Here is a 25,921-nt window from a genome sequence, read left to right as displayed (position 1 = left end):
CTTTCTGAGCACCTTAGGGCAGGGACAGAATTCTCTTAGATGCCAAAGGATGGTCCAGAAATGTTGAGATTGGAAGAGCTTTGGGGCAGTCTTTCGTTCAAGGTGTGTTCAGCGCCTGTCACAATGGGTGCCTGGCCTATGAGTGCTTCCTAGGTGCCAATGCAATACAAATGATAAATCCTCCTCGTACAGAAAAAGATAATTTTCCCCTTCAGTTCTATAGGACTTTCCCGTAAGTGTTCCACCTCCCCCGTGCATTCTCTGAGCCCTCTGAAGCCTTTGATCTTCCTTGGGCAGAAAGCTCTCAGACCAGCAGTGTTTGCTGGGTTCTGTCAGGCCCCTTGCAGCGCTTGTGCCCTTGGGGGTGTTCTGGGAGTTGAAGGTGCCCCATAAAGCTTTCCTGAGGGCTGGTGAGCTTTGTCACCAGCTGCCATGGCAGGATTTCGGTGGTGCTCACAGTCCCCAGTGGAAGGTGGAACCATGGGCCGCTGTGGGGCTTTGCTCTGAACCTGATCAAACCCAAATCCCTTCTCAGGCAGCCCGCAGCAGCCTGTCAGTGAGGCCACTGTTCCACTCAGGACCATGCTCAGTAGAGGCCTGAACCTCCTGAGAGTCCTGTGGGGGATACTCCATGGTAACCGGGATGGAGTCTCACTGCTGAGCCTTCCTGCACGGGGGGTGGGGAGCTCTGGCACGCCAGGATCTACTGTGGGAGGCTGCACCCACTGCGCTGCCTTCATACCCGCTCTCTGGGAGCAGCATAAATCCATAGCCCTTGGCTTGCAGAAAACTTTACAGGGATCTGCCTAGAGGTCCCGTCTCGTGCGAGCAAGTGGGGCAGAGGGGGACAGATGGGGAGAGGCAGCGGCATGAATGGGATCAGCCTGCCAGCTGCAAGAGGGCACTGCCCTTTTAGCCAAGGCAGGTGCTTTTGGCTCCTTGCTTCTCCTCCGCTATTCCTTGCCTTCATTCGTTTCCAGCTTGTCCTGGTTTTTCTTTCCCTTCTCTTCTGCTGTTTTACCCTTCACTCCTTTCCTCCATGGCTTTTTCTGTCTCTCACTCCCTCTTGCTCCTCCTCCTTGGGATTATTTTTCCCGATTCCCTCCCCCCTCCGTATTCCCTGCATTGTTTGGGTGGACCCTTCCGCCTCCTCCTGTGCGCTTGCCGTTCTTCTGGTGCTGTTCCATGGCTGCTCGTCTCTCCCATTCCCCTGCCGCTGAGCCCCCAGCTCAGGGTGTGTCAGAAATGCTGCTGAACTAGTGGGTGGTTGATGCCAAATTCAAAGGCAAATTAGTGCTGTAAATGCCTTGTTGCCAGGGTTCCGACTTAGCTGGGAGTTAAACCGCTAACGCAGCCCAGTGAGGAATCCAGATCTTGGCATGGGGGATACGGGGGTGAGGATGTAGCCCTGGTGGCGGTCTCTGACCCTCTTAAGAGGAGAGGCCATTGTGTTTCTCTTTCCATTACAAGGTGAAGCTGGGTTGACAGGAGTCAAAGGTGACCCCATGCCAAAGCACTGGCACAGAGCCAGGGTCCCCAAAGCCAAAGAATTCCCCCCCCCCCACCTTCCTAGGGAGGATTTTACTGTGTGTTGCTACCCAGATGGCTGGGACTCAGGGGACGCTACCCCTTCAGATCTATCTAGGTAGTGGCATTCCACACTTGGAGGGCAAAAAATGCCTCCCAGATGTTTTGGAAAACTCCTGTTTTCTGAAGCACCAGAGTTGGGATCAGCCTGAGCCATGACAGGGGCAGCGTGAATAATAAATCATTTGTCCGGAACACCTCTAAAGGATACCCAATGAGAATTGGTTCTCAAAGTGATCGGTGGCCAATCACACAAGTCCTTTTCTACTGAGACCACTCCCCCCCAAACTGTTTGTTTGCTTTTAGCCCCACCCACAAAGCATTGTTGTCCTTAGCCATGATCCTAGTGATTTCAGTGGAAAAGTTGAGAAAACTTTGAAAGCCTCCCCAAGCCAGGGAAGTTCCATTTATTTATGGCATTATGTTGTGGTTTGCCACATCTGTCTCTCTGCCTCTTGTTCTAGCGCTAATGTCCTTGCAGCCGTACTGTCTTGGCCTGTGTTCTTGTTACCTAAGCTAAGCAAGTTTGTGGCTCATCAGTACTTGTGAGATCTCCAGGGGAAAGGCAGGTCCTGCGTGAAGTGGTGATGTAGTATGAAGATGTCCCCCTCTCATTCGTAGAAATCACAGAATCATAGAATATCAGGGTGGGAAGGGACCTCAGGAGGTATCTAGTCCAACCCCCTGCTCAAAGGGGGACCAATCCCCAACTGAATCATCCCAGCCAGGGCTTTGTCAAGCCTGCCCTTAAAAACCTCTAGGTTTTAAAAATCTCTAGGAGATTCCACCACCTCCCTAGGTAACCCATTCCAGTGCTTCACCACCCTCCTAGTGAAAAAGTTTTTCCTAATATCCAACCTAAACCTCCCCCACTACAACCTGAGACCATTGCTTCTTGTTTTGTCATCAGATACCACTGAGAACAGTCTAGATCCATCCTCTTTGGAACTCCCTTCAGGTAGTTGAAAGCAGCTATCAAATCCCCCTTTATTCTTCTCTTCTGCAGACTAAACAATCCCAGTTCCCTCAGCCTCTCCTCGTAAATCATGTGCTCCAGCCCCCTAATCATTTTTGTTGCCCTCCGCTGGACTCTTCCCAACTTTTCCACCTTCCTTCTTGTAGTGTTGACCCAAACTGAACACAGTACTCCAGATGAGGCCTCACCAATGTCGAATAGAGGGGAATGATCACATCCCTAGATCCACTGGCAGTGCCCCTACTTATACAGCCCAAAATGCTGTTAGCCTTCTGGCAACAGGGCACACTGTTGACTCATATCCAGCTTCTCACCACTGTAACCTCTATATCCCTTTCTGCAGAACTGCTGCTAGCCATTTGGTCACTAGTCTTGTAGCAGTGAATGGATTCTTCCATCCTAAGTGCAGGACTCTGCACTTGTCCTTGTTGAACCTCATCAGATTTCTTTTGGCCCAATCCTCTAATTTGTCTAGGTTCCTCTGTATCCTATCCCCTACCTCCAGCATATCTACACTTCTCCCAGTTTAGTGTCATCTGCAAACTTGCTGAGGGTGCAGTCCATGCCATCCTCCAGATCATTAATGAAGATATTGAACAAAACTGGCCGAGGACCAACCCTTGGGCACTCTGCTTGATACCAGCTGCCAGCTAGATGTGGAACCATTGATCACTACCCGTTGAGCCCGACGATCTAGCCAGCTTTCTATCCACCTTATAGTCCAATCATCCAGTCCATACTACTTTAATTTGCCGGCAAGAATACTGTGGGAGACCATATCAAAAGCTTTGCTAAAGTCAAGGAATAACACATCTACTGCTTTCCCTCATCCACAGACCTAGTTATCTCCTCATAGAAGGCAATTAAGTTAGTCAGGCATGACTTGCCCTTGGTGAATCCATGCTGACTGTTCCTGATCACTTTCCTTTCCTCTAAGTGCTTCAGAATTGATTCCTTGAGGACCTGCTCCATGATTTTTCCAAGGACTGAGGTGAGGCTGACTGGCCTGTAGTTCCCCGGATCCTCCTCCTCCCCTTTTGAGAAGATGGGCACTACGTTAGCCTTTTCCCAGTCATCCAGGACCTCCCCCGATTGCCATGAGTTTTCAAAGATAATGGCCAATGGCTCTGCAATCACATCCGCCAACTCCTTTAACACCCTCGGATGCAGCGCATCCGGCCCCATGGACTTGTGTTCATCCAGCTTTTCTAAATAGTCCCGAACCACTTCTTTCTCCACAGAGGGCTGGTCACCTCCTCCCCATACTGTGCTGCCCAGTGCAGTAGTTTGGGAACTGACCTTGTTCATGAAGACAGAGGCAAAAAAAGCTTTGAGTACATTAGCTTTTTCCACATCCTCTGTCACTAGGTTGCCTCCCTCATTCAGTAACGGGCCCACACTTTCCTTGACTTCCTTTTTGTTGCTAACATACCTGAAGAAACCCTTCTTGTTACTCTTAACATCTCTTGTTAGCTGCAACTCCAAGTGTGATTTGGCCTTCTTGACTTCACTCCTGCATGCCTGAGCAATATTTTTACACTCCTTCTTGGTCACTTGTCCAATCTTCCACTTCTTGTAAGCTTCTTTTTTGTGTTCAAGATCAGCAAGGATTCATGGGCCAGTTGTTTCTTGCTGAGTGTTAGAAGCCACTGAGTGGTTTGTCATTTGGATGAGGTATATAATCAATATCACGAACATTTTCGGTTGTTACAGATTGCGTGGCACTAGGCTGGAGAAATTAAAGATGGATAATTTTGTTTTGACTCCATAAATTCCCTTTGGATCTCTGATGGGGCTGGCGGGGGTGAGATCAAAATACACTTTCTTCCCCCTCTCTATTGGGAGGGAGCAAAACTGAGTTACAGCCACCTTGTCTATTTCTCCATGTGTGCTGGCTGATAATGGGTGAGGCTCAGGAGGATGGGCCAAGAACCCAGAGAGAGGCAGTTCTCTGGGTCTCTGATGTCGATGACAGGCATTTCTTGCTGGTTTTCTGACTTCCGCTGAGACAGGAGTACCATGAGACCAGCCTATTCTAGTACTTCCAGCCTTGTTGTGTAGCCTTGTGTTGTATTTACAGTGAATTTAGTAATCTTGTGTTACACCACCATGGGTTTGGCTCTGGTAGCTACAGTTTGAAGCTCAGCAGAGTGAAAGTCATCTCTGCTACTTGCTTCAGATTTGGAAGACCTAAGCCCAAGGACAGTGACCACCCATTCATTTACAAGTACAAGGTCTAGTCTGCTTTACAAGTTTTAATAAAGTTACCGTTCAAGTTATGGTGATAGAATTTGTATCTGCATGGGTCAAGTCCTGTGCACAAGTTACTCACATCCTTCTGGATTGTGTTAGGGTCTGATGGGTCTCTCATGGTTTGATCATCACTAGAGGGATAGTTTCTGCTGGAGTTTCCCATAGAGAGCTCAGTTGTCCCACTCTGGGCACCCTCTTTTTATAATGTGATTCTGACTATACCTCATTAGCATGTATGCACATATTGCACCCTGCGGTGGTGGCATGTGTTAAAAAAATGTGACTACCAGGTATCTTGTAAGCAAAACTTTACTTTTATTGTTAATTTTTTTTGCAGTATCACCCACTGGTACATCCTTTTGCATAATCGTGTGGCATAGGATCATTTTTGGTCACTTACATATGTCAAGCATTTTCTGAAGTCTATCGCCTAGTAGGGCTAATCTGAAATCTTGCAGGCCTTGCGTTCAGCCCTACTTACTTAGACACCAAACACATACTTAATCTTTCTGACTACTGATCATTCTCATACTTCTATAATCCAACAATTTATCTCTATTTAGCATACAGTGATTATATATGATGTGATGTTGCACTCCATATGCTTTATAAAAATATGTTTATAAGTGTGAATATGCTGTAACTGGAATATGCTTTATGCAAAAAGTCCCTTGTAAGATATCATTGCAAAGCTTATGATCTACTGAGTGTGTTCATCCCATTTGTATGAATGTATCATTCTTGTATCTGAAACTAGGAATATTAACTATAACTCTGTGGTCCTATAATAATTATGCAAAGTGAGGGCCGTTAATGGTGGTTTAGAATCTTGATGGCTCCCATTGACTAGGACGATTGGTTGTAAATGGTTTATTTACCTGCAAGCCTGCCTGTATAGGTGGGGACCAGCCCTGGAAGATTGGAGGGGGTCTCACAGGACATGTGAACATGCCACATGATACTGGAATCCATCTCAAACCTGGTGCTTTTCCATTTAGAAGGAGGGGTGGGAACCCAGAGAGACACAAGATTCCTGCCTTGTGCCAAAGCTATAAAAGGGGGTGGAACAAGACAAAGGAAGTCCCAGTCATGAGAGAGCCGCTGCTTTTCACCTAAGATGTTTGCTGGAACTAACAAGGACTGTACCGGGGATAGGATTGGGCCCAGACTAGGAAGGAGTCTAGTCTGTGAAAGAAGCTTAATGGAACATCTCTGAGGGTGAGATTTACCTGTAACCAATTTCGTTATGTATTAGGTTTAGACTTGAGTGTCTTATTTTATTTTGCTTGGTAACTTACTTTGTTCTGTTCTGTCTGTTACTTGGAACCCCTTAAATCCTACTTTTTATACTTCATAAAATCACTTTTATTTATTAATAAACCCAGAGTAAGTGATTAATACCTGGGGGAGCAAACAGCTGTGCCTCTCTCTCTCGGTGTTATAGAGAGCGGATAATTTATGAGTTTACCCTGTATAAGCTTTATATAGAATAAAATGGATTTATTTGGGGTTTGGATCCCATTGGGAACTGGGTGCCCGGGTGATGGAAATGGGAGTACTTGCTAAGCTGTTTTCACCTAAAGCCTGCAGCTTTGGGGGCATGGTCTAGACGCTGGGTCTGTGTTGCAGCAGGCGAGCATGTCTGGCTCAACAAGGCGGGGTTCTGGAGTCCCAAGCTGGCAGGGAAAATGGGCTCAGAGATAAATTCAGCATGTCAGTGACAGTCCCAAGGGGGTCTCTGTGACCTAACCTGTCACATGTGACATGCATGACATGTTAATCGTAACATCACACCATAAATGACCAATAACCTAAAATTATTGGCTAGGGCTGTACCGAGGTGGTGGTGCGATAAGGGCTGTTCTCCCACGCCAGCAGGTTCTCTCCAGGGTTTGGCATGTCAGTGCAGTGGCAGAACAGGGGGGTTGGCATTCCAGAGCCTGGCATTGGGGCCCTGACACCTTGAAGGCTGGGTGCATCGGCAGCTCTGTATTTGGGCTGGTGGCTAGTCTTGCAGGGGCAGTTACAGATCAGGATGGAGGAGCATTGGCCAGGCTGGGGGAGCCGGGTCTGGAACGTTAGCAGAGCTGTGCTTGCCTCTGTCCCTGAAAGCAGGTCAGCGTTTGCGGGGTGTCCTTCTGAAAATGATTCCCACATTGCTGTGTGCTGCAAAGGAATGGCACCGCTCCTTTTCCCCGAGCGGGCGCAGCAGGGTCCTCTCTAACACACAGGCAGCAAAACATCCGAGGTAGCAACAAGGAAGATGCTGCTCCTCGCTTGTGTGACGACAGGGCTGGGAGGGCCAGGCGTCTGCCTAGGACAGCAAGAATCCTCATCCAGGCCCTGCAGCTCTGTCAGGGGCAGGAGAATGTGTGATGGATTTTTATATGTAGAAGTTGGTCCAATAAAAGAGGTTCCCTCACTCACCTGATGTCTCCAATGGATTTTTAGGCAGGAAAGGCTAGGGATATTCACCCCCAGCCCCTCGCATGACTTTCCCATGGAAATCCAGACTCTCAGCAATTATGTAACCTACTCTGATACATTTCCTAATCTCATAGCACCCTGGCTCCAGGCACCAGCACACCAAGCGCGTTCCTGGGGCAGCAAACCAGGGAGGTCACCTGCCGGTCCCTGTGAGGGTGGCAGTCAGGCAGCCTTTGGCAGCTTGCCTGCGGGAAGTCCGCTGGTCCCGCGGATTTGGCGGCAATTCAGCGGCGGGTACGCCGAAGCCATGGGACTGGCGGACCTCCCACAGACAAGCGGCCAAAGGCAGCCTGCCTGCCGTGCTTGGGGCAGCAAAAAAGCTAGAGCCGCCCCTGCTTCTCCCACACTTTAGCTAGGAAGTGAAGGGGGAAGGCCAGGAATTGAGCCAGGATCAGCACCACTGAGACACTCGAAGCTGCCAGCTTGCAGTTTTCTCCTGGCTGAGTTACCTGGCGCCAACCTTGCTAAGGTCACCCGCTTGCCAGTGCATTGCAGAGGAGAGGAGTCGGAGCTGCCAGCGCAGTTCGCTAGCCTTGTGCCAGTGGAGACCAGGGATAAAATCTCACTTGCATCACATGTGCAAAGCGTTCGGAGATCGCGGGATAATTCCCAGTGGGAGTCCATGGCAGAGCCAGCACCCCCTTCAGAGAGCTCTCCAGACTGGAGTGGAGTGGGCTGTCTAAAATGAAAATGGCAGATCCCAAGGAGTTCATTGACAACCCTTCCTCCCACTGTGACAGTCTGTAGCCTTACGTTCAGCACTCTTACAAAACTATGATCAATCTTGTACAAAGTATTCCTTGTGAGAGATCATCTGAGAACTCGTAATTGGCTGATCGTTACTGTCCTGCTACAAGATGTGTGGCAAGTTTGTATGCAAAGTTATAAAATTCTGTTGTATGGTATTACTGAGACAGGCGCCACATTCAGAAAAGCAGATATGGACTAGTTCCTCAGAGACAAAAGGCAAACGAGCGCCTCAGCCGGGTGTCAACACAATCAAATGGACTATCACCTGGTTAAGCGGCCATTCTTTGGCAGGAAGGAGCGGGGGCAGTGATAAATTTATACTTTTGGCAGTGGAACAGCTGGAGGTTCCTATGTAAACAGACTGGCTGTCGCCTGAACCTCAACAGAGACCCCAAATCACTGCTCTCCCTCATCTATATTCATGGCATCAGCAATGGTTGAAAGACAAAGGAAGCATCACTGAACTGGGGAAGAGGTCCTGTCTGGAAGACCCAGCCAGACTTCTGTGAACAGGTGGTGAGAAAAACCTTTGTGCTTCAAGTTCACTTGGCTGGTGAAGTTAGGTGGTAGTTTGCATTTTAGCTTTTATTTCTTTGCAACCAGTTCTGACTTTTATGCCTCATTACTTGTAATCACTTCCAGTTTATCTCTCTGTAGTTAACAGGGCGGCTCCAGGCACCAGCCGAGCCAGCTCGTGCTTGGGGCGGCAGATTCCAAAGGGCGACATTCCGCCCAAACCTTGCGCTTCACCGCTTCTGCAGCCCCTGCAGGTTTTTTTCTTTTTGGTTTGCTGCCCCTCCTGCTGCGCTGTAGGGGTGGCGGCGCGGAAAAGGGGAGCTGCTGGGAGCGGTGCCAGGGCTGCAGCAAGCCCGGCACAGGAGCCCGCATCGTTCCCTGCCTGCCCTCTGGAGTCGTGCGGCGGGAGGGGCCGCATGGCGAGCGCCCCGCTTAAGGAAGCCTTGGAGCCCCCTTCTCTCTCCCCCCACCCCGCAAGCTGGGGTGTGCACTCCACTGCCTGGGGTCTGCAGGACTGGGAGTCCCCTGCACCCGCCGCCCCGCAGGGATTGGTTTTTGTTCCCTTCGCTGTTCCAGCCGGCCGGGCGGTTTCCCCTCTCCCCCTTTGCCGCTCCGGCCGGCAGGTTTGTTTCGCCCCCTCCCCCCCTCCATCGCTCCGACTGGCTGGCAGGTTTGTTCCTGCCCCTTCCCCTCCCCGCGCCCCCGCTTTGTTGTTTTGGCTGGCTGGCAGGTTTGTTCCCTCCCCCCTTTGCTGCTCTGGGTGGCAGATTCCCCCCACTTTGCTGCTTCGGATGGCTGGCAGGTTTGTTCCCCTTCGCCGCGGAGCAGCAGGTTTGTTTCACACACGCCCCCTTTGCTGCTCGGGCCCCCGCACAGGTTTTTTGTTTTTTTTGGCTTGGTGCCACAAAAAAGCCAGAGCCAGCCCTGGTAGTTAATCAGCTTGTATTATTGTTTTATCCGAACCAGCATGTGTTCAGATTGAAGTGTGTGGGGAAACTCCATTGGAGATAACAGGGTTTGTGCACATCACTTTCTGTTAATGAAATGATGGACTTTCTGTGAGCTTGTATTGTCCAGAAGGAAAGAGCTGGGCAGTACAAGATGCACATTCCTGGGGATAAGTCTGGGACTGAGAATTTGCTGGTGTCGCTCTGTAATATCATTCAGGAGTGGCTGGCTAGAAGCTGGGAGTGATTTTGCACGCTGGAGGCTGTGTGTGAACAGACCAGGAGTGGTGGTTCTCACCATAAGCAGTGTGAAAGGCTCCCTGGGTTGGAGAACCGATAGGACACAGCTGTTCAGCACTCCAGATTGTATCCTGGGTAATGTTGTGGCCACCCACTGTGATGTGGAGTCATGGGCTCGCACTCTGACTCCCTGGCCAAAGCAGCCCCGTTGTCGGGCTATCAAGAGCGGAAGCTCAGCAGAGAATGAACTGGGCAAGGAACGGGGTCTGATGCTGACAGAGATGCTGAGCTGAGCACTGAGGGAGTGGGAGCGGAGGTGCCAGTAAGCCAGTCTGCAAAGGCCCCTTCTTAAGAATCCTAGATTTTGTGGCCTCTTTTCCAGGTTGATCCTTTCGTTGGTCCCTTCTTTTGATGATCTACCCCCTGCCCCCTCCCAGCTCCTCTCCTGCAAAGTACTTGAATCCACTGGATTTTAACAGCCCTGCCCTCCTGATGTTTCAACAGATTGAGTCAGTCCTTCTAGAGCAGTGGTCTTAATCAGGGGTACACAGAGGTCTTCCAGGGGGTACATCAACTCATCCAGAGGTTTGCCTAGTTTTACAGCAGGCTACGTAAAAAGCACTAGTGAAGTCAGTACAAACTACAATTTCATACAGATGATGACTTGTTTATACTGCTTTATATACTATACGTGAAATGTAAGTACAATGGTTATATTCCAATTGATTTATTTTGCAATTTATATGGTAACAGTGAGAAAGTTGGCCATTTCTCAGTATTAGTGGGCTGTGAAAATTTCGTATTTTGATGTTTGATTTTGTAAGCAAGTAGTTTTTAAGTGAGGTGAAACTCAGGGGTACTCAAGACAAATCAGACTGCGGAAAGGGGTACAGTCGTCTGGAAAGGTCGAGAGCCATTGCTTTAGATGAGACTAGGTACTACTCTGCACTGTCACAGCAAACAGAGAGAGGCCTGTTAAAAATGCTTTGTGTGCTAAAGAAGCAGTGCACGGGTGTCCTTACCGGTGTGGGTTTGTGCGTGAGCACATTTTTCATGTCTCTGTGGGCATGGGTGTCTGTTTGCACGTAGGCATGTTCCTGACCTTGTGGATCTGCATCTCTCTGGGCATTCTGATGCGTGCATGCATGTTAATGTACCTCCCTTTATGTGGGTCTATATACATGCTTGTGCATGTTTCCATCTCTGTGTGTGTTTCTGTGTGCATGCATGTTAGCACATGTCCTTTTGTGTGTGTGTCTCACTCTGTCATAGCAAGGAAGATGGAGGGCGTAATGATGATCTGCAGTGGTGGTGGTGGTGGGGGGGTTTGTGTTTTTTCCCCATAAACGGGTATTTTGAGCCAATTGGAGCATGAATAATTTTCTCAGCAGCCAATCGATAAGCTCCTGGGCTCCATTTCAACAACTGCCTGCGATAAAAAAGGAAAAATTCCCAAGCCAGAGCTGGTGGAAGGAGAATGGAGCAATGGGAGGGGCTAATACAGGGGGATGGAGCTGATTTATAAATCAAAGCCGAGAGGCTGACTTCATCCACAGCCTGTCAGCTCTGTGCACCCAGGACGGGGGCCACTGGCTCCAGTGCTACCTTCTCTCCCCTGAGGAATCTGCGCTGGACAAGCTCCTTACGATGCCAGAGTGCTGGGACGGGGTAGGTACAGCCCCCACCTCTCCCCGGTGTCATGCAGGACTTTCCCAGGCGAGAGCACCCACAATCCACACAGGATCTTTGCACCAGCCAGGGCTGCCTTTCACAGGCTAGCGTAGGTAGCGGGGCAAAGAAATCTCGTTTGCTTTCTAACCTGTGCATTTCCCCACCCCACCCTGAATCACAAGCAGATTGCAGGGGTGACCAGTTCCCCAGCATTATCCTTGAGTATTTGTCCCCACTGGGCTCAGGAGCTGCAGAGAACCACCTTGGTCCTTGCAGCCCTGAGGGAAGGAAAATGAATGCAGGTGCTACAGCAGGGATGGGCATGTGTGTCTTTTCTCTGGCAAGAGAGATCAGGTGTAGGGACGCATGCCTGGAGTCCAAGGGAGACCCATGCCTGTGTTCTGAGAGGTGTGTGGGATGGCTGGGGGGCGATGGAGGGCATTGCATGTCTTGTTGCATGTATCAGCAGCCATCAAAGCCGAGCACATTCTGCACTCTGCAGGGACTGCAGTAGCAAATGACAACAACAGGTGCCTGCTGCAGGGGGAGAGGGAGTGAGCAGCAGGTGAGGGAGGGGGGCTCAGCACTGCAGCGGGTTTCATGCATAACCTTGTGCAGGCTGGAACATCGAGGCAAGAGGAGAGATGCACAGGGCTGGGCTTGACGTGCTCCGCCGCAGTGTGATGGATCATCCCTGTGACCAGCAAACATACATGGTGTCCCATGATGAGAGCCATGGTCTGTGATGCTTGCTCTGCACAGCCAGTGCCTGGATGGTGCTCTCCATATCACCCATCCAGGCTCGGTCTCTCTCCCCGTCGCAACAGCATCTGAGCACCTATGTTGGGCTAATTTGTGATGAGCTAGGGTCTCCCCCACCCCGACCAGGTAGGGAAGGACTGTACAAAGGGGCCCTTCTGCTCAGCCCAAGGGGATGCAGGGGGACGTGGGGCTTTGGGCTCAGGTACGCAGCGGTGTTTGTGGCAAGGTGGAGCATGCATGAAGCTGCAGGGGGATGCTGGGGGAAGGGCAGGGAAGTTCTACGCTATTGACGCTGCGCTGGAAGGAGCCAGGCCGGAGTAGAAATGTTTGGCGCTAGGGAACTGCGTGGCTGGAGAGGAAGGTGCAGCAGCAGCGTTGGGTAGCTTCCTATTTTCGATCCATAAGGTGGGGGATGAGTGCTACTAGCATATGTGCCAACTCTTAGAGGTGATCTAGGGATAGCGGGGCACAGGTGGGCTGGCAGGTAGGTCTCAAGGCTGAGTGTCAGGACACCGGGGTTCGAGTCCTTCCTCTGCCCTGTTCTGTGACCTTGGACAAGTCCCTTCTCTGCTTTGTGCCTCAGTTTACCTGTCTGTAAAAGGGGGATCATGATGCTCCTGTGAGATCTGTGGCTGAGAAGTGGACTATAATTGCCGAGTGGAAGTAGGGATGGTCATGGGGATATGTTCTTGCCTCCCGGAGGGGTCAAGAGACCTTGTTAAAGACTCAGGACAAATGACACTTGAACAGAGACAAGCGGGTGTTCAGGATGAAGTGTTCAGGGGGCCCTTATGAACTGGAGGCTCAGCACTGTCCTCTGGCCCCACTGAGACTTGGAGCAGCTGGCTGGAGCTGATCAGCCTCCTTTGAAGGATGGGCCAATCTTGGAGCAGGGATCTTGAGCATCTCGCCCTCTGTGGCTGATGGTTGGGATTCCCCATTTCCTCCCTTCCAGAGGTGGGGAGGGATAGCTCAGTGGTTTGATCAGTGGCCAGCTAAACCCAGGGTTGTGAGTTCAATTCTTGAGGGGGCTGCTTAGGGACCTATGGCAAAAAAAATCAGTACTTGGCTCTGCTAGTGAAGGCAGGGGGCTGGTCACAACAACCTTGAAAGGTCCCTTCCAGCTCTATGAGATAGGCTGTGCGTGTAATGCAGAACTCCCCTCTGCTCTGCGCCTTTGGGAAGAGACATGTTCTGCCTTGGCACGGGGAGAGCAAGACAGCTGTGATCCTTGCCCCAGAGCCAGGAGGAGCAGGCGAACCCCAAGGTGACCAGCTGGGAAGGGGGACGAGAGAGAGCCCAGCAGTTTGGTTAAGGTGATGGCAGAGAGCTTTCCTAGCCAGACAGACATCAGGTCCTGGTCAACCATGAGTTACCCTTGTGCAGCATCAGTGAGTGCCTGGACACCAGGGAGGACAGGATGGGGTCCTTTGCATTAAAGCAAAAGGCCCACCTGGCCAGCCTCCCCATGGGGTGTATTTCTGCTAAAGCCGGCAAAGTGACACCACTGGTGAATCTGGCCAGTCCTGCACCAGCCGGGAGTCCAGTTTAGGAGCCAAAGGGCCTGTAACTCACTGGCAGGGGACCCGTCTGAAAGGAACAGCTCTAAAAAATGGACAAAAGTAAGTCACGGTCCCTAACCTGAGCGCGTCCTTGAGAACACAGGCAGCGGGATGACATCACTGAAAGTCAGTCAGGGAGCTGGAACTGCATCCTGCATCCCAAAGCCGCCCGTGAACAAAACAGCTGGAGAACAGTTGGAGGGTTTGGTTTTTTTCTTGGCTGCAGCTGGAATTTTGTCAGGAACAGCTGAAGAAGGAGAGTTTTACAGGGTCAGAGCAGAGGACTTCTGGATCCTGTTCCCAATCCTGTCACTGAACTCACGGGACACCTTGGACAAATCACTTAACTTCTGTGTACCTCAGTTTCCCTAGAGAGAATGATTCTTTTTACCTAACTGGGGCAGGGGAAGCCATGAAGTGTAGCTTGTTAGAGCATAGAAAGTCCTTGGAGATCCTTGCCAAAAGGCTCAGTAGAAAAGCACAGGGTCACTGTGAAGTGTGTTGGAGAAATGCAGACTCTCCAGCCAAACCGATGCACAAAGCTGAGAGGTCAAGCAGAGAGCACGCTAGCAATCCAGGCCGGTATTGCTAGGGGACAGGTAAGCTGCATGTGCAAAACACCTGGCATGCTTGAGCAAGGAAGGGACTGGCTTGCAGGTGTGTCTGCGTGCATGGCCCTGGCTTGCGCATACAGATCAGGTGTTTTGCATGTGGGAGTGCAGTTTTGCATACATGCTCTCAAAACAATGCAAGGTACTGGGGCCAAGAGGCCGATGCAGGATGAGTGATCTCAATGCCCCAAACAAAGTTTCGTGGCACCTAGAGGTCCTAGTCTGATCAGGGCCCCATTGTTCTGGGTGCTGCACTCATACTCCTGCTGCTCCTCTTCATCCTCCTCCTAGCTAAGCTCTGAGTCAGAGGTCACAGCATGAGAGCAGCTCTGGGTAAGGTGTCCATGCCACCTCCCAGTCCCCACTCACTAACACTGAGCAAAGCCCAGAAGCTCATCTCCAGAGAGGCCTTCTGACCCGTAACTCACGGTAGCGCTGGTGTGTGACGCTACACACCCACTGGGATGCTGAGACTCCCATGTGGCAAGCCAAGGGTGATGCTTAGTGCTGATGCCCAAGCATCCTGCCCTGTCCTGTTCCCACTGAGCCTCGGTGGCAAAATTCCCTTTAACGTTCCCGCCTGCTAGTTTTTATGTATTTAACCGATTGTAATTAAAGCAAACCCTTCCATAAGCCAAATGCGATTTGGCTGAGAAAGATGGAACCTTGGAAAGTTGCTGGATGGAACTGTCTGTGGCTCTGCTCCTGAGGTGCTGGGCCTGCACGCCGGGGACAGCATCAGGCCGGCAGGTGTTTCCTCGTGGGGGATTTTTGCAAGCATACCACTGCCGCTTTAAACCAGCGAGCCTGGATCCCAGGGCATCATTTTCCAGCCCCGCACATGTGACTCGCCCTGTTGCAGCTGCCATTCTGGAAACCCTCATTTCTCATAAGCTCTGGGCCTGGTGGAGCTTTTCTTCCCTTCCAAGTAACTGTGGGAACTTGGCCACTTTGGGCAGAGTGAATCCAATATGGCAGCCATGAGTGGGCCGTGGGGGGAGACATCCAGCAAGCTGTGGCCCCTGTTCTTCTAAAGGAATGGTGATGACGTGATGTATATTAGATCACTGATTTGGGAGATACTTTTGTGACTCCTTTGTGAGGCAAAATACACATTTTGGGGGGAAATACCCAACGGCAAAGAAATACCAGGGGCCCAATTTTCCTCCGCTCTGGTGTCTAGTTTTCGAGGTGCTGAGCACCTACCATCCCAGTCGAAGTCGACGGGTGCTGAAGTATTGTGGCAGTGCCAGAAGTCCAAGTCAGGACTGAGGCCTCCTGGTGCTAGGCGCTGTACAAACACACAGTCCTCGGCTTTGAAGATGTTAAAATCTCCTTGCTGTGGAGAGTGACCCCTTGGCTGAGATTAAGAGCAGGCTCAGGCTCTGACAAAGAAAAGGAGCAAACCCCTCCACCCCAGAGCTTTGTGACAGAGGGGCGGGCAGACCTGTAGCACTGGGCATGGGGTGGAAGCAAAGATCAGAGAGAGAGAGGTTGTGGAATGATTAGTTGAGACTCCTTCCCTTGCACCCAATGCACTGAGTGACTCGACCAATCCTGGGAAGCCACCAGAGCCTGATTCTTTTTAACGGTTGCTCTCTGAGCCCCAAAGGGCAGATCTGAGCAGCATGGCCACGCCTGAAGTAGCAATGAAAGGTTGGTTCCATCAAGAAGGCTCCCCATGTCGGACCCGGAGCCCAGGCCCGTGTTCCCTGGAATGCAGCCAATTATCCTCACACGGCCAGGCGCACTGTGCAGTCGGGATCTTCTGCATGGTGATACCCCCATTGCTGGGATCATGGGCAGGTGCCCAGAGGTGGATGCAAGCTGGGGATGTAATGCCCTCACCTAATACGGTGGCATCCCTACCCCCTCAGTGATGGGAGTGAGAATGTACAGGGGGTTAGCTGAGAATGGAAGAGGGAGCCCTGAAGTCTGGGGACTTCTGATCGATCTGTCTTAGGGTTTTATACTGCTGCCCATCAGTGCGGAGCACTGTAAAATCAACAGCAGCAGCGCAGTCCCAAGTGAACCTTAGATTTCAGGTCAACCCACTAGAACTGGAAAGTCCAGATCCAGATTTGGTCTGAGGTTTCAAACCCCTCCCCTTCCCCCAACCCTGGGTGTGGTGTGGATGTGTGGGTGTTGGCTTGGGTCCCCTCTTTAATCCTAGTATATGTGAGTGCTTGGTGCTATAGGGCGTTCCTGCCCCCAGGTGTTTACCTGTCAGACACCGGAGCTGTGCATGGGGATGGTTCTCAGCAATGGGGTGAATTAACACCATTCTCCCCTACGAAAAGGACAGTCGTCATGGAAAAGATCAGGTTCCCTGGGAAGATGAGTCTGACGACACAGCAGCAGAATAGCTCTGATACAGCGGATGAAGGTTTGGCCAGAGATGTCCTTGCCTTCCGCTGCTGTGGGCATGGACCCCCATTTACCCCTCGGATTGTGTGCCCCGCTGATGCGCCTTATTGGGGACTAAACTAAAGAAGCAAATGCTGTAGATCAAAATCCTGGGGCTGGTTGCCTCCCTCCTGTTTGTTCCAGCGCATTGCAGAGCTCCGAGCTCCCGCTCCCTTTTGGTGCATGCTGCAGTACTGCCAAGCCTCCATTAATCCCTGCCCCGAATCGATACTCCAGGCAAGAAAGCAAACCCATCAGAGCAGGCAGTTGGAATGGCTCATAACAGGGCAAGTGGGAGCTGGCAAGCAGACCCAACTGGGTCCATGCCCTGGATCTGACTGGGCCGGGGACTGGAATGAATGCTGAGCAGGGAGGAGTAGGATTCAGCCATTTCAGCAGCGGAGCTGGGAGCCGGAGCAGCAGATGATGCGCGATCGTCTGGCTTGTAAACCATTCAAGTAACTCTTTGTCTGACAAGGGTTCCTCTTCCTCCCCCTCCACAGCAAGACAGATTAGGGTCAAGGGCTCTTTCTGAAGGAGAACCTGGAATTAGAGCGTCTCTAGCTCCTGCTGACTGCGATTGAGTGGGGTCAGGGCTCACTGCATCTTTTAGCATCGTGGCTTATTGGGATGTAGCTTCTTGTTCTAATCCCACAGCCCCTGTTGTGCTATTCCAGTCCCCTCCTCCCACCCACTGGGATTGATTCTTTCTTCCTAACAGGCTCCATTGTCTCCAGTGAGAATGATTTTCTCTAACACGAAAGTTCTTGCTGATTCTGGCTGCAGATCCTGTTCATTAATTGCCCTAGTTTTCGTTAAAAGGGAACATTAATGTCCTGAGCCCGGCATCCTGCTCTCGAATCTGGCAGCTTTCCAGTCCTCCCGACAGGTGCCCAGTTTGCAGCCCCGGCACGTGCTGTCTTGACGTTGTTTCCAGATGTGTGCCTGTGACCCAAAAACCCAGAGAGACTTGGTGCAGCTCTAGGCAGGAGCATAAGCCAACCTGTAACGAATGGGGAGAAGTGTTCCCTGGGGGCAGCTGTGGATTCTTGTGCCTTCCTCAGGAGCAGCTGGCTGTGGCCACTCTGGGAGATGGAGGGTAGAGTGGGTGGAGCTGAGCAGGGCTGTGACCCGTCTGGCAGTCTGCATGCGAAAGGGCATTTCGGACACCGTAGCCCATTCAGTTGAGACAGACTGTGTGCCAGGCGTCATGGGGATCTGTGAGATGGACACCTAAGCTCGACTGAGATTCCCCAGCTGATTCCACAGCAGAAGCCTGTGTGATCGTGAAAGCTGATATAGGCCTTGGTTTGAACCAGTGACTTAGGGATAAAGGGCCCCGTAATCACTCCCTCTCTCTCTCTCTCTCCCCCTCCCCTAATCCTGTGTTCATCATTACTATAGTATCTGAGCAGCTCATCTCCTGGTGTTGGTTCCTGTCTTCAGAGGCCTCCATGTCTGCCATGACTTTAGGATCCCCGTCACCCTGCATCGTGACCTCCCACTGGAATGAGGGAACTGTCAACCTCTAGCATGAGACATGTGGGAGCAGGAAACAGGACTGTCCCAGCCCCTGGCTCAGCACCGTGGGACTCCCTCGTGGTAGAGATTAGAATGGTCACGAACCATAGCACCTTCCTAGTGCAACGGCCCAGCCTTTCCTCAGCAACAGAAACATCCCTATCAGTGGGGCAGGAAAGGAGTGACTGTGACGTTACCCAGGGCTGGGACGCACCTCACCACCACCTGCCCTGAGCAACAGGAAGTCTTGTCTGTGCCTGCTCTGGGTCAGCTCTCTGGCACGAGCAGCCTCTGGCAGCACAAGTACAACCCTGCAGGCGTCTCTGTCTCTGTGCAGGTGGCAAGAGGCACACATGGACCCGTGAGTCGTTCGCGTGTTCCCTGTATAGTCCAGCCCCTTATCCCCTGGACACTCACAGAATTACCAGGCCTGCTCTTCCCAAAGGAACACATCTCAGGACCAGCGCTTCGCTTAACCCTACTGCGCTGAGATATAGCGAAAACAAGAATAAATTTATCATCGAAGCACAGAGATTCACGTGACAGTGAGTAAGAGAGTTGGGAACAAGTGGTTCCATACAGAACAAAATCATAACACGCTTTCTAGAGACCTAAACTTAACTAGCCCGATCTCTCCTGTCTATTTATTGACCCAAAGTTCTCTTCAGCATCCTGGTTGAGACTCCTCTTTCATGAAGTAAAACTCACTGCCCATTTACTTGCTAGATGAAGGAGAACAGGGTGTTGTCTTTGTTCCTCAGATACTCTAGAGCAAACCTTGGATGTGTACCTCAAGAAAAGCCCTCTTCTCTCTCTCTCATTCCCATCCCCGGCCGTGTTTACTTTTAATTTTCTCTCTTGAAATTCTTACCATCCTTCATTACCGGTCGGTTCAGACAGGTGAGAGGAGACCCACTGTGAAACATACAATACTTAATTTATACATCAGGAGCCAGCCTGATAAATATTTCTTATCCGAAAGAGAGCCTTCTTTTCACTTTTGCTGATGACCGGTCCCCAGGCACACTCTAAGAACACAATTTTCTGTATCCACCCATAATTCCTTACACAGCCTCTGTATGGACGTTTCGCGGCAATGTTGGTGACCCATGTGACATTGGCTTTCATTTGAGATGTCACGTGACGTTTTTTTGGTGACCTATGACGTATGTGTCCAACCCAAGAGATCCCTGCAACCTCTCTGCACCCCTTTGTGCTGCTTGCCGGTTGGCACTGAGAGGTTCTTGGGTCACATCAGAACCTTTGGGGTCTTCAACTTGTCAGGCACATGGAGATCATGCTGATGAGTCAGCTGTAATTGTCTGGACAATTGTCCCATTATTGTCACTAAAAACCACCCCGAGTCCGGTCCCTGTGATCTTCCCAGATCTCTTGTATCTGCTGTCAAGCTCGTGAATCAGTGCTAGATTTCCTTGTCTGCAATTTGGTGTGTGTCTCTGCATTGCTGTGATGACCCTCCCTTCGCTGGATTCTCAGCTGATGTAAATTAACCGATGGTGATTTCCACCATCTGAGGATTTGGGCCCTGTTTCTCGGCAACTGTTCTGCCGCTAATTCAAGAAGCTTAATGGGGCACGACATTATTTCCCTGTGTACCCACTTCGGATCTTCCCATTTCATTAGGGCTTCTGGTAAATGCTAGAACTGCAGCATAGAGTCCAACACTGGTGTCCCGAGGCTGCCTTGTCATGCCTTTAACTCTGATGGTTTAGGAAGGAGGGGAACTATTTGTTCGGTGATTAATTTATGTGAAGCTGCTGCTATTCTCTGGAGTGTCAAGAAATCTGTGCTAATAAGAGCCTAATGAAGTTGACATTTACAGGAAGGATTGTGCATTTTATGAGTGCCAGGAGCTGCCAACGGACTCCCTGTGTGACCATGAGTAAGTCACTGTCCCTTGCTGAGCCTCAGTTTCCCATCTGTAAAGAGATTATGATGATTGAGGTGTTGTAAAGCTTAATTCACAAATGGAGGCAAGGCACTCTGTGCAGAGGGGGTTTAAGTAGGGATTTAGTAGGATTTAAATGGTTCAGGTGGTTTTGTGCCAGCCTTCACCATGGGGCGAACATCGCCCTAATGTTTCTCAAGAGCTTTGACGTCCTTGGATGAAATAGACCCTAGAAGGGCAAAGGATTATTTTTGGGTATCCTCTTTCATACATATTATGGGCCTGCTTCTTTTTAAGTCAATGTGAATGACCAGTCCTCGTATCCTGATGGCTTTGTATAGTTATATAGAGGAGCAGGTGAAATGCAGTGATTTGTGTGGAATTGCTGTGTGTGTGTGTGTGGGGGGGTGTAATTAAAGGTGGCAAATTCAAATCTGATGAAAGGAAATCGTTTTTCACACAACACACAATTAGCCTCTGGAACTCACTGCCACTAGATGTCATTGAGGCCAAGAATTTAGCAAGATTACAAAAAGGGATCGAACAGCAGTTGTATAGATAACTCTGGATATTCCAGTTATCAGAATTAATGATGATACACATGCTGGAAGGAATTAAACCTTGTTCTTCAAAGCTTCATTCAGGCTCTAATTATTAGAGACCAATGAGGGGGGCAGATTATCCCACATCTCTTCACCGCAAGATTCTTGCACCTTCCTCTGAAGTATTGGGTTCTGTTCGCTGTCAGAAACAGAACACTAGGCTAGATACCTCAGGTCTGCTCCAGTCTGACAATTCATAGGTTCCTAATCTTTGGGGCATACTTCAAGACCTTCCTGGGTCTGGAAGACAGCAGGACAGCCCTGTCTAATCTGCTCTAGATCCACATCTAGCCTTTTAAAAATGCAAAATGGCAAGGCAAATCTGTGTTGCTATAATCCAGAGCCTCCTGCCAATCCCTGCCAGTGGGGGATATCTGGCATGGTTTGGGATACTTTGTCTGTCCCATTGCTTGCGCCAGTTGGGTATTTGTGCATGTAATGACCACGTGTGTTTCCAGTTGGTGATTTGGGTTTGAGTCATGTATGCAGATGAGGTTGTGGATTTGGGACGTGGCTCTTAAAAATCCATCGCCCCTTTTCTGTCTTTGGGAGGGATGTGGGGGGATATTTGAGTCAATCGGCTCCAATGCCATGAAAATGGTTGCAGCGTTTATGAACGTTTATGGGAGTCAGTTTGGGGAATGTCTGTAGGAGGGAAGAGTTGACAGGAGCGTGCGTGTGAGTGAGCACGTGGATTGGTATACGTGTGAGGGTACACCTGTTTGGCAGAGTGGGCACCAGAAGTGTGCTGCGTGTCAGGGCGTGAGTGAACATATGTGCTGTGTGTGTACAGACTTATGTGCGTGGCAGCGTACACATGTGATGTCAGTGACAGGTGTGTATCTGTTGTAGGCACAGTGTGTCTCTAGTGATTGCTGTCACTGGTTACTTTCATCCCAGAATGATTCATGGCCAGGCTGGCATGGCTCTGCTGGTAAGGGCAGGCGTGGCCCGGTAGAACTTCGTTATTGGTCTCCTCCTTTCTGGGTAATAGGGTGGCCCCAGGGATGGGTGAGATGTAACCCTGTCTCTTATCTCTCTCTTCCAGGAGCATGATATCGAGACCCCATACGGGCTGCTGCATGTGGTCATTCGGGGGTCCCCAAAGGGAAATCGCCCAGCCATCCTGACCTACCATGATGTTGGACTCAACCGTAAGTTTCACCCTTCCATCCTGGCCACAGGTTGCTACCATGTAGGTTTTCTGAGCTCAGCCCCAGTGGAGAGCAGCGAGGTTCTGTGGAAACGGAAAGTGGAGGGGATTAGAAGCAATCCATGAGTCAGGCTGCCACCCACAAAAGGACAGGAGAAACTAATCCTAGTCCAGGAGAGACTGGAGATTCTAGCTGAGGGGCTCCTTGCTCATTGCTCTCAGAGTTGGGGTTGCTGGCTGTGTGGATCTGAGAGAGCCACTCCTCTCTGATTTCAGAGCAAACCCAGATGAACTGGAGCCAGTGGCTTTATTAGCCAGTGATGATGGATGATGGCGCAGTCACCACTGGTGGCCCAATTGGCTTCTGACTGAAGTCCTCCAGAAATTCTGCACCAGGAGTGAAATCCTAGCATCAGTGAAGTCAATGGGAGTTTTGTCATTGACTTCACTGGGCCCAGGATTTCACCTCTGGAATCAAGCTGCAGTCTGTATTCTTGACTTAGGGTTTGAGAATCAGGACAGATGAGGTCTGTGACCGACACTGGGATGGAACAGAATGGAGTGGTTAGAGGATGGGGACTGGGAGTGAGGACTTCTGGGTCAGTTCTGCCACTGACTGTGTGTGGCACTGGGAAAGGCCCATTTAACTCTCTCTGTCTGAGTTTTCCTATCTGAAGTAAAATCATGAGTGATGTGGAGAAAGTGAATAAGGAAAAGTTATTTACGTGTTCCCATAATATAAGAACTAGAGGCCACCAAATGAAATTAATGGGAAGCAAGTTTAAAACAAATAAAAGGAAGCTCTTCATGCAGTGCACAGTCAACTTGTGGAACTCCCTTGCCTGAGGAAGTTGTGAAGGCAAGGACTATAACAGCGTTTAAAAGAGAACTGGATAAATTCATGGTGGTTAAGTCAATTAATGGCTATTAGCCAGGATGGGTAAGGAATGGTGTCCCTAGCCTCTGTTTGTCAGAGGGTGAGATGGATGGCAGGAGAGAGATCACCTGATCATTGCCTGTTAGGTTCACTCCTTCTGGGGCACCTGGCATTGGCCACTGTCAGAAGACAGGCTACTGGGCTGGATGGACCTTTGGTCTGACCCAGTACGGCCGTTCTTATGTTCTTAAATTAAGATTATTGTTCCCATTTTTGTCTTGCAAGAGTGGTGTTATTTTTATTTTGATGTTTGAGAAGAAATTATTTGCACTTCTATTCTAGATCATTTTATGGCCCCAAAACTTCTTTTATTTGAAATGGTTCCCCCCACCTTTCAAAATTGAAGTTTTTCACATTTCAAAATTGCACATATTTGGATGAGAAAAACTGATTTTGGAGGAAGTAACACTCTGACTTTTGAAAAACCTTTAACTATTTATTTGTCTTAAAAGGGAAGCAGCAATTTGAGAGTGAAAATTCTTTGCATGTATTTATAGCAAACCCCCACCTTTCCCAGGTGCTTTGTAAAATTTGGGATAGTTCTGTAAAATCTGTTTTGTTTTGTTTTTACACAAGTCTACTTTTGAGGATTTCAGATTTGTTGCAAATATTTTGTACAGCCCTCAACCCTGGCCCTGCCTGCCGTGCAAGGGTGAATTCCATTGAATAACACTGAGTTCCTGTTCAAAAAACTGAACAGAGGAATTTTAAAGGGCCAAAACTGTAGCTGTGAGTCCAAGGGAATGTTAGTAAAGCACTTGGTATGAAAGAAAGAGTATGTATTTTACTTATTATCTATCTATCTAGGTATGTATATGGTCCTCAGCCCTGCAAGAGCTGAGCACCTCTTAATCCTGAATAGATTTTATCCTCACAACACTCCTGTGAGGTAGGGAAGGGCTTTATCCCCATTTTGCAGAGCAGGGACTGAGGCTCAGTGCTACTGCCTAGGGGTTCAAGCACTAGTATGGGAGTTGAGAGATCTGGGTTGGGTTCCCAACGCTGCCACTGGCCTGCTGGGTGACTTTTCCCCTGTGTGTGCCTCACTTTCCCCATCTGTGAAATGGGCATATTGAGACTTGTCCCTGCCAGCAGGTATATGGGATCTTGGGGAGCAATTACCACACAGGTGGGGTGCAAAATAAACTTTATGTCCCTGCCAGCAGGTATATGGGATCTTGGGGAGCAATTACCACACAGGTGGGGTGCAAAATAAACTTTATTAAGAAAATGCCAAAACAGGGAAAATTCAATAGTGAGGGGTATGAAAGCTGTTTACCAGGGCCACTAGCCTTTTCAAAGGGAGGGCCCCTTAAAAGTTGGTTACCAGGAGCGCATGCCCTTCTGTCAAAGGGATGGTCCACTTGTGCTAAGTGGGACCACTGCCCGTTCAAGGGTAGTCCTGTTATTCACCTTGTTAAACCTGGAGCTCGGTGTAGGGTAGGCTAAATGGTCCAGCTGCAAGACCTATTGTGTTTTTTAAGGTCCTGGGCCATGAGTGCATAGGCCTCAAATGATGCTTTTGAGTCACCACTGGCACAGGACTCTGCCAGACATGTCTCTGTGCCACCTGTGTTTTTTTCTCTTTCCCTGCCTCTGAGCCATCAGAAAAGTACTGTGGAGACTGCCTATAAGTTTGCCCATTAAAACCCAGACAATTTCTGATCAGGACCTCAGAAAGGTTACTGCATTGCTGCCTGGTCTGATCAGCCCAGGGGTTCATGGGCGTCCTTTCTCCGGCTGCATCTACGTTATTTTTGAGCGTTTACCCCTGTTATTTTTGAAACCCCTTCCCCCCACGAAGAAAAATTGCTGCCTGAGAGATCTCTGATTATATTAAGACTGTACCTAGCCTTCTGATGATTCTGCTCTTTTACCTCTGCTGCTTCCTTTGGGGCTGGTCAAGAAATCGCTTCTGTGTGAAGATCTCTGCTATACTCCTGTTATTTATTATGTATTAGCTGCTGTACTCTGTCTCATCCCAGCGCACAGACTTCTAAGCTAAACTTTGGTGCTGTGCCTTAATCCTCTCTTAATACTTAGCAGCACTTTTGCTGCTAAAAATAAGCCTGTCTGCTGCTGAGCTGTGGCCTTCCTGGACTTGTCCAGCTTTGCAGCCAGCTACCCTCCCGCCACCCGCCCCGCCCACTGCTGCGTAAGGGTGGCCCACCTTATATTAGAATTGAGGTTGCTTATAGTGAGAAAGATTGTAATTATCATTTTGGCATAGCTTGGTTAGTTTAGGTTTAGAGATTAGTTTGTGTATTGAGTGTCTGTAAGTTAGGTTTAAAAAAATTGTTCATAGTGTGCTGTTACTTTGCATTTGTGGTCGTCTTGATAGTTTAAGTTAGATGTCATATGATAAAATTTTGTTGTATGTTCTGTATAGTTGTGGTCTAAGTCTGTGCTCGCTGCTCCCCCCCACCCGGAGCGTCTCCGTCACCCCATACCCCTCAGTCTCTCTCTGCTTTAAAACCTGCAGCCTGCCTGCGCTCTGTGTCTCTAAGTTAATCTCCCTCTGCTCTCTGCTCACCTCTACCTCTCTCTCCCGCATCCCCAACCTCCACTCATCTCTCCCCCTGCCTTTTTCCTCTCTCTCTTTTTTTTAATCCCCTCTATTGCCAATCCCAAACCTCATTGTCATTTACTGAAGTCTAGCATAAAAACCCATGTTACTTTTTTTCCTCTCATATACCACCTCAGATTTTACATGTATACCACTTCGTGACACGCCATTTTTACCTAGAGTGTTGGATTATTTACCACATTTTTCCCATAATTGTTAGTTGGCTTATATGCCTGGCTGTGACACGCTCCTTACATAAAATTGTTAGCTACCTGTTACATTTATACTTCAGTGTTAAATTGGGTTTACCAACTGATTTGTACCCCACTATTTGAACACCACCTATACTATTTGCTTAAAACGACCCCTTCCCATTGTCTACATTAACATAACCCTATACGCCTCTCACTATTGGAATTTTCCCTGTAATTTGCATTTTCTACTTAATAAGTTTGTATTTTGCAC

General features: G+C 49.6%; 1 protein-coding gene across 5 annotated transcripts in view; it reads left to right on the top strand.

The window, feature by feature from the left end:
- The window catches only part of NDRG4 (NDRG family member 4), an 87,951-nt gene that overhangs the window by 37,627 nt on the left and 24,403 nt on the right, over nt 1-25,921 (top strand). For 4 of the 5 annotated variants that reach the window (XM_075073795.1, XM_075073794.1, XM_032785146.2 and 1 more), the window contains exon 4: nt 21,849-21,954. In XM_075073795.1, coding sequence (XP_074929896.1) covers nt 21,849-21,954 — 106 coding nt within the window. Of the gene's footprint in view, nt 1-11,280; nt 11,425-21,848; nt 21,955-25,921 lie in introns of those variants that run through there. The other variant, XM_075073796.1, reaches the window with a different exon arrangement.

This window comes from Chelonoidis abingdonii, chromosome 19 (genome assembly GCF_003597395.2).
Source record: "Chelonoidis abingdonii isolate Lonesome George chromosome 19, CheloAbing_2.0, whole genome shotgun sequence".
Taxonomy (NCBI): Eukaryota; Metazoa; Chordata; order Testudines; family Testudinidae; genus Chelonoidis; species Chelonoidis abingdonii.
Note: the sequence above shows the minus strand (reverse complement) of the source record. Positions and strands in the feature narration are given on the sequence as shown.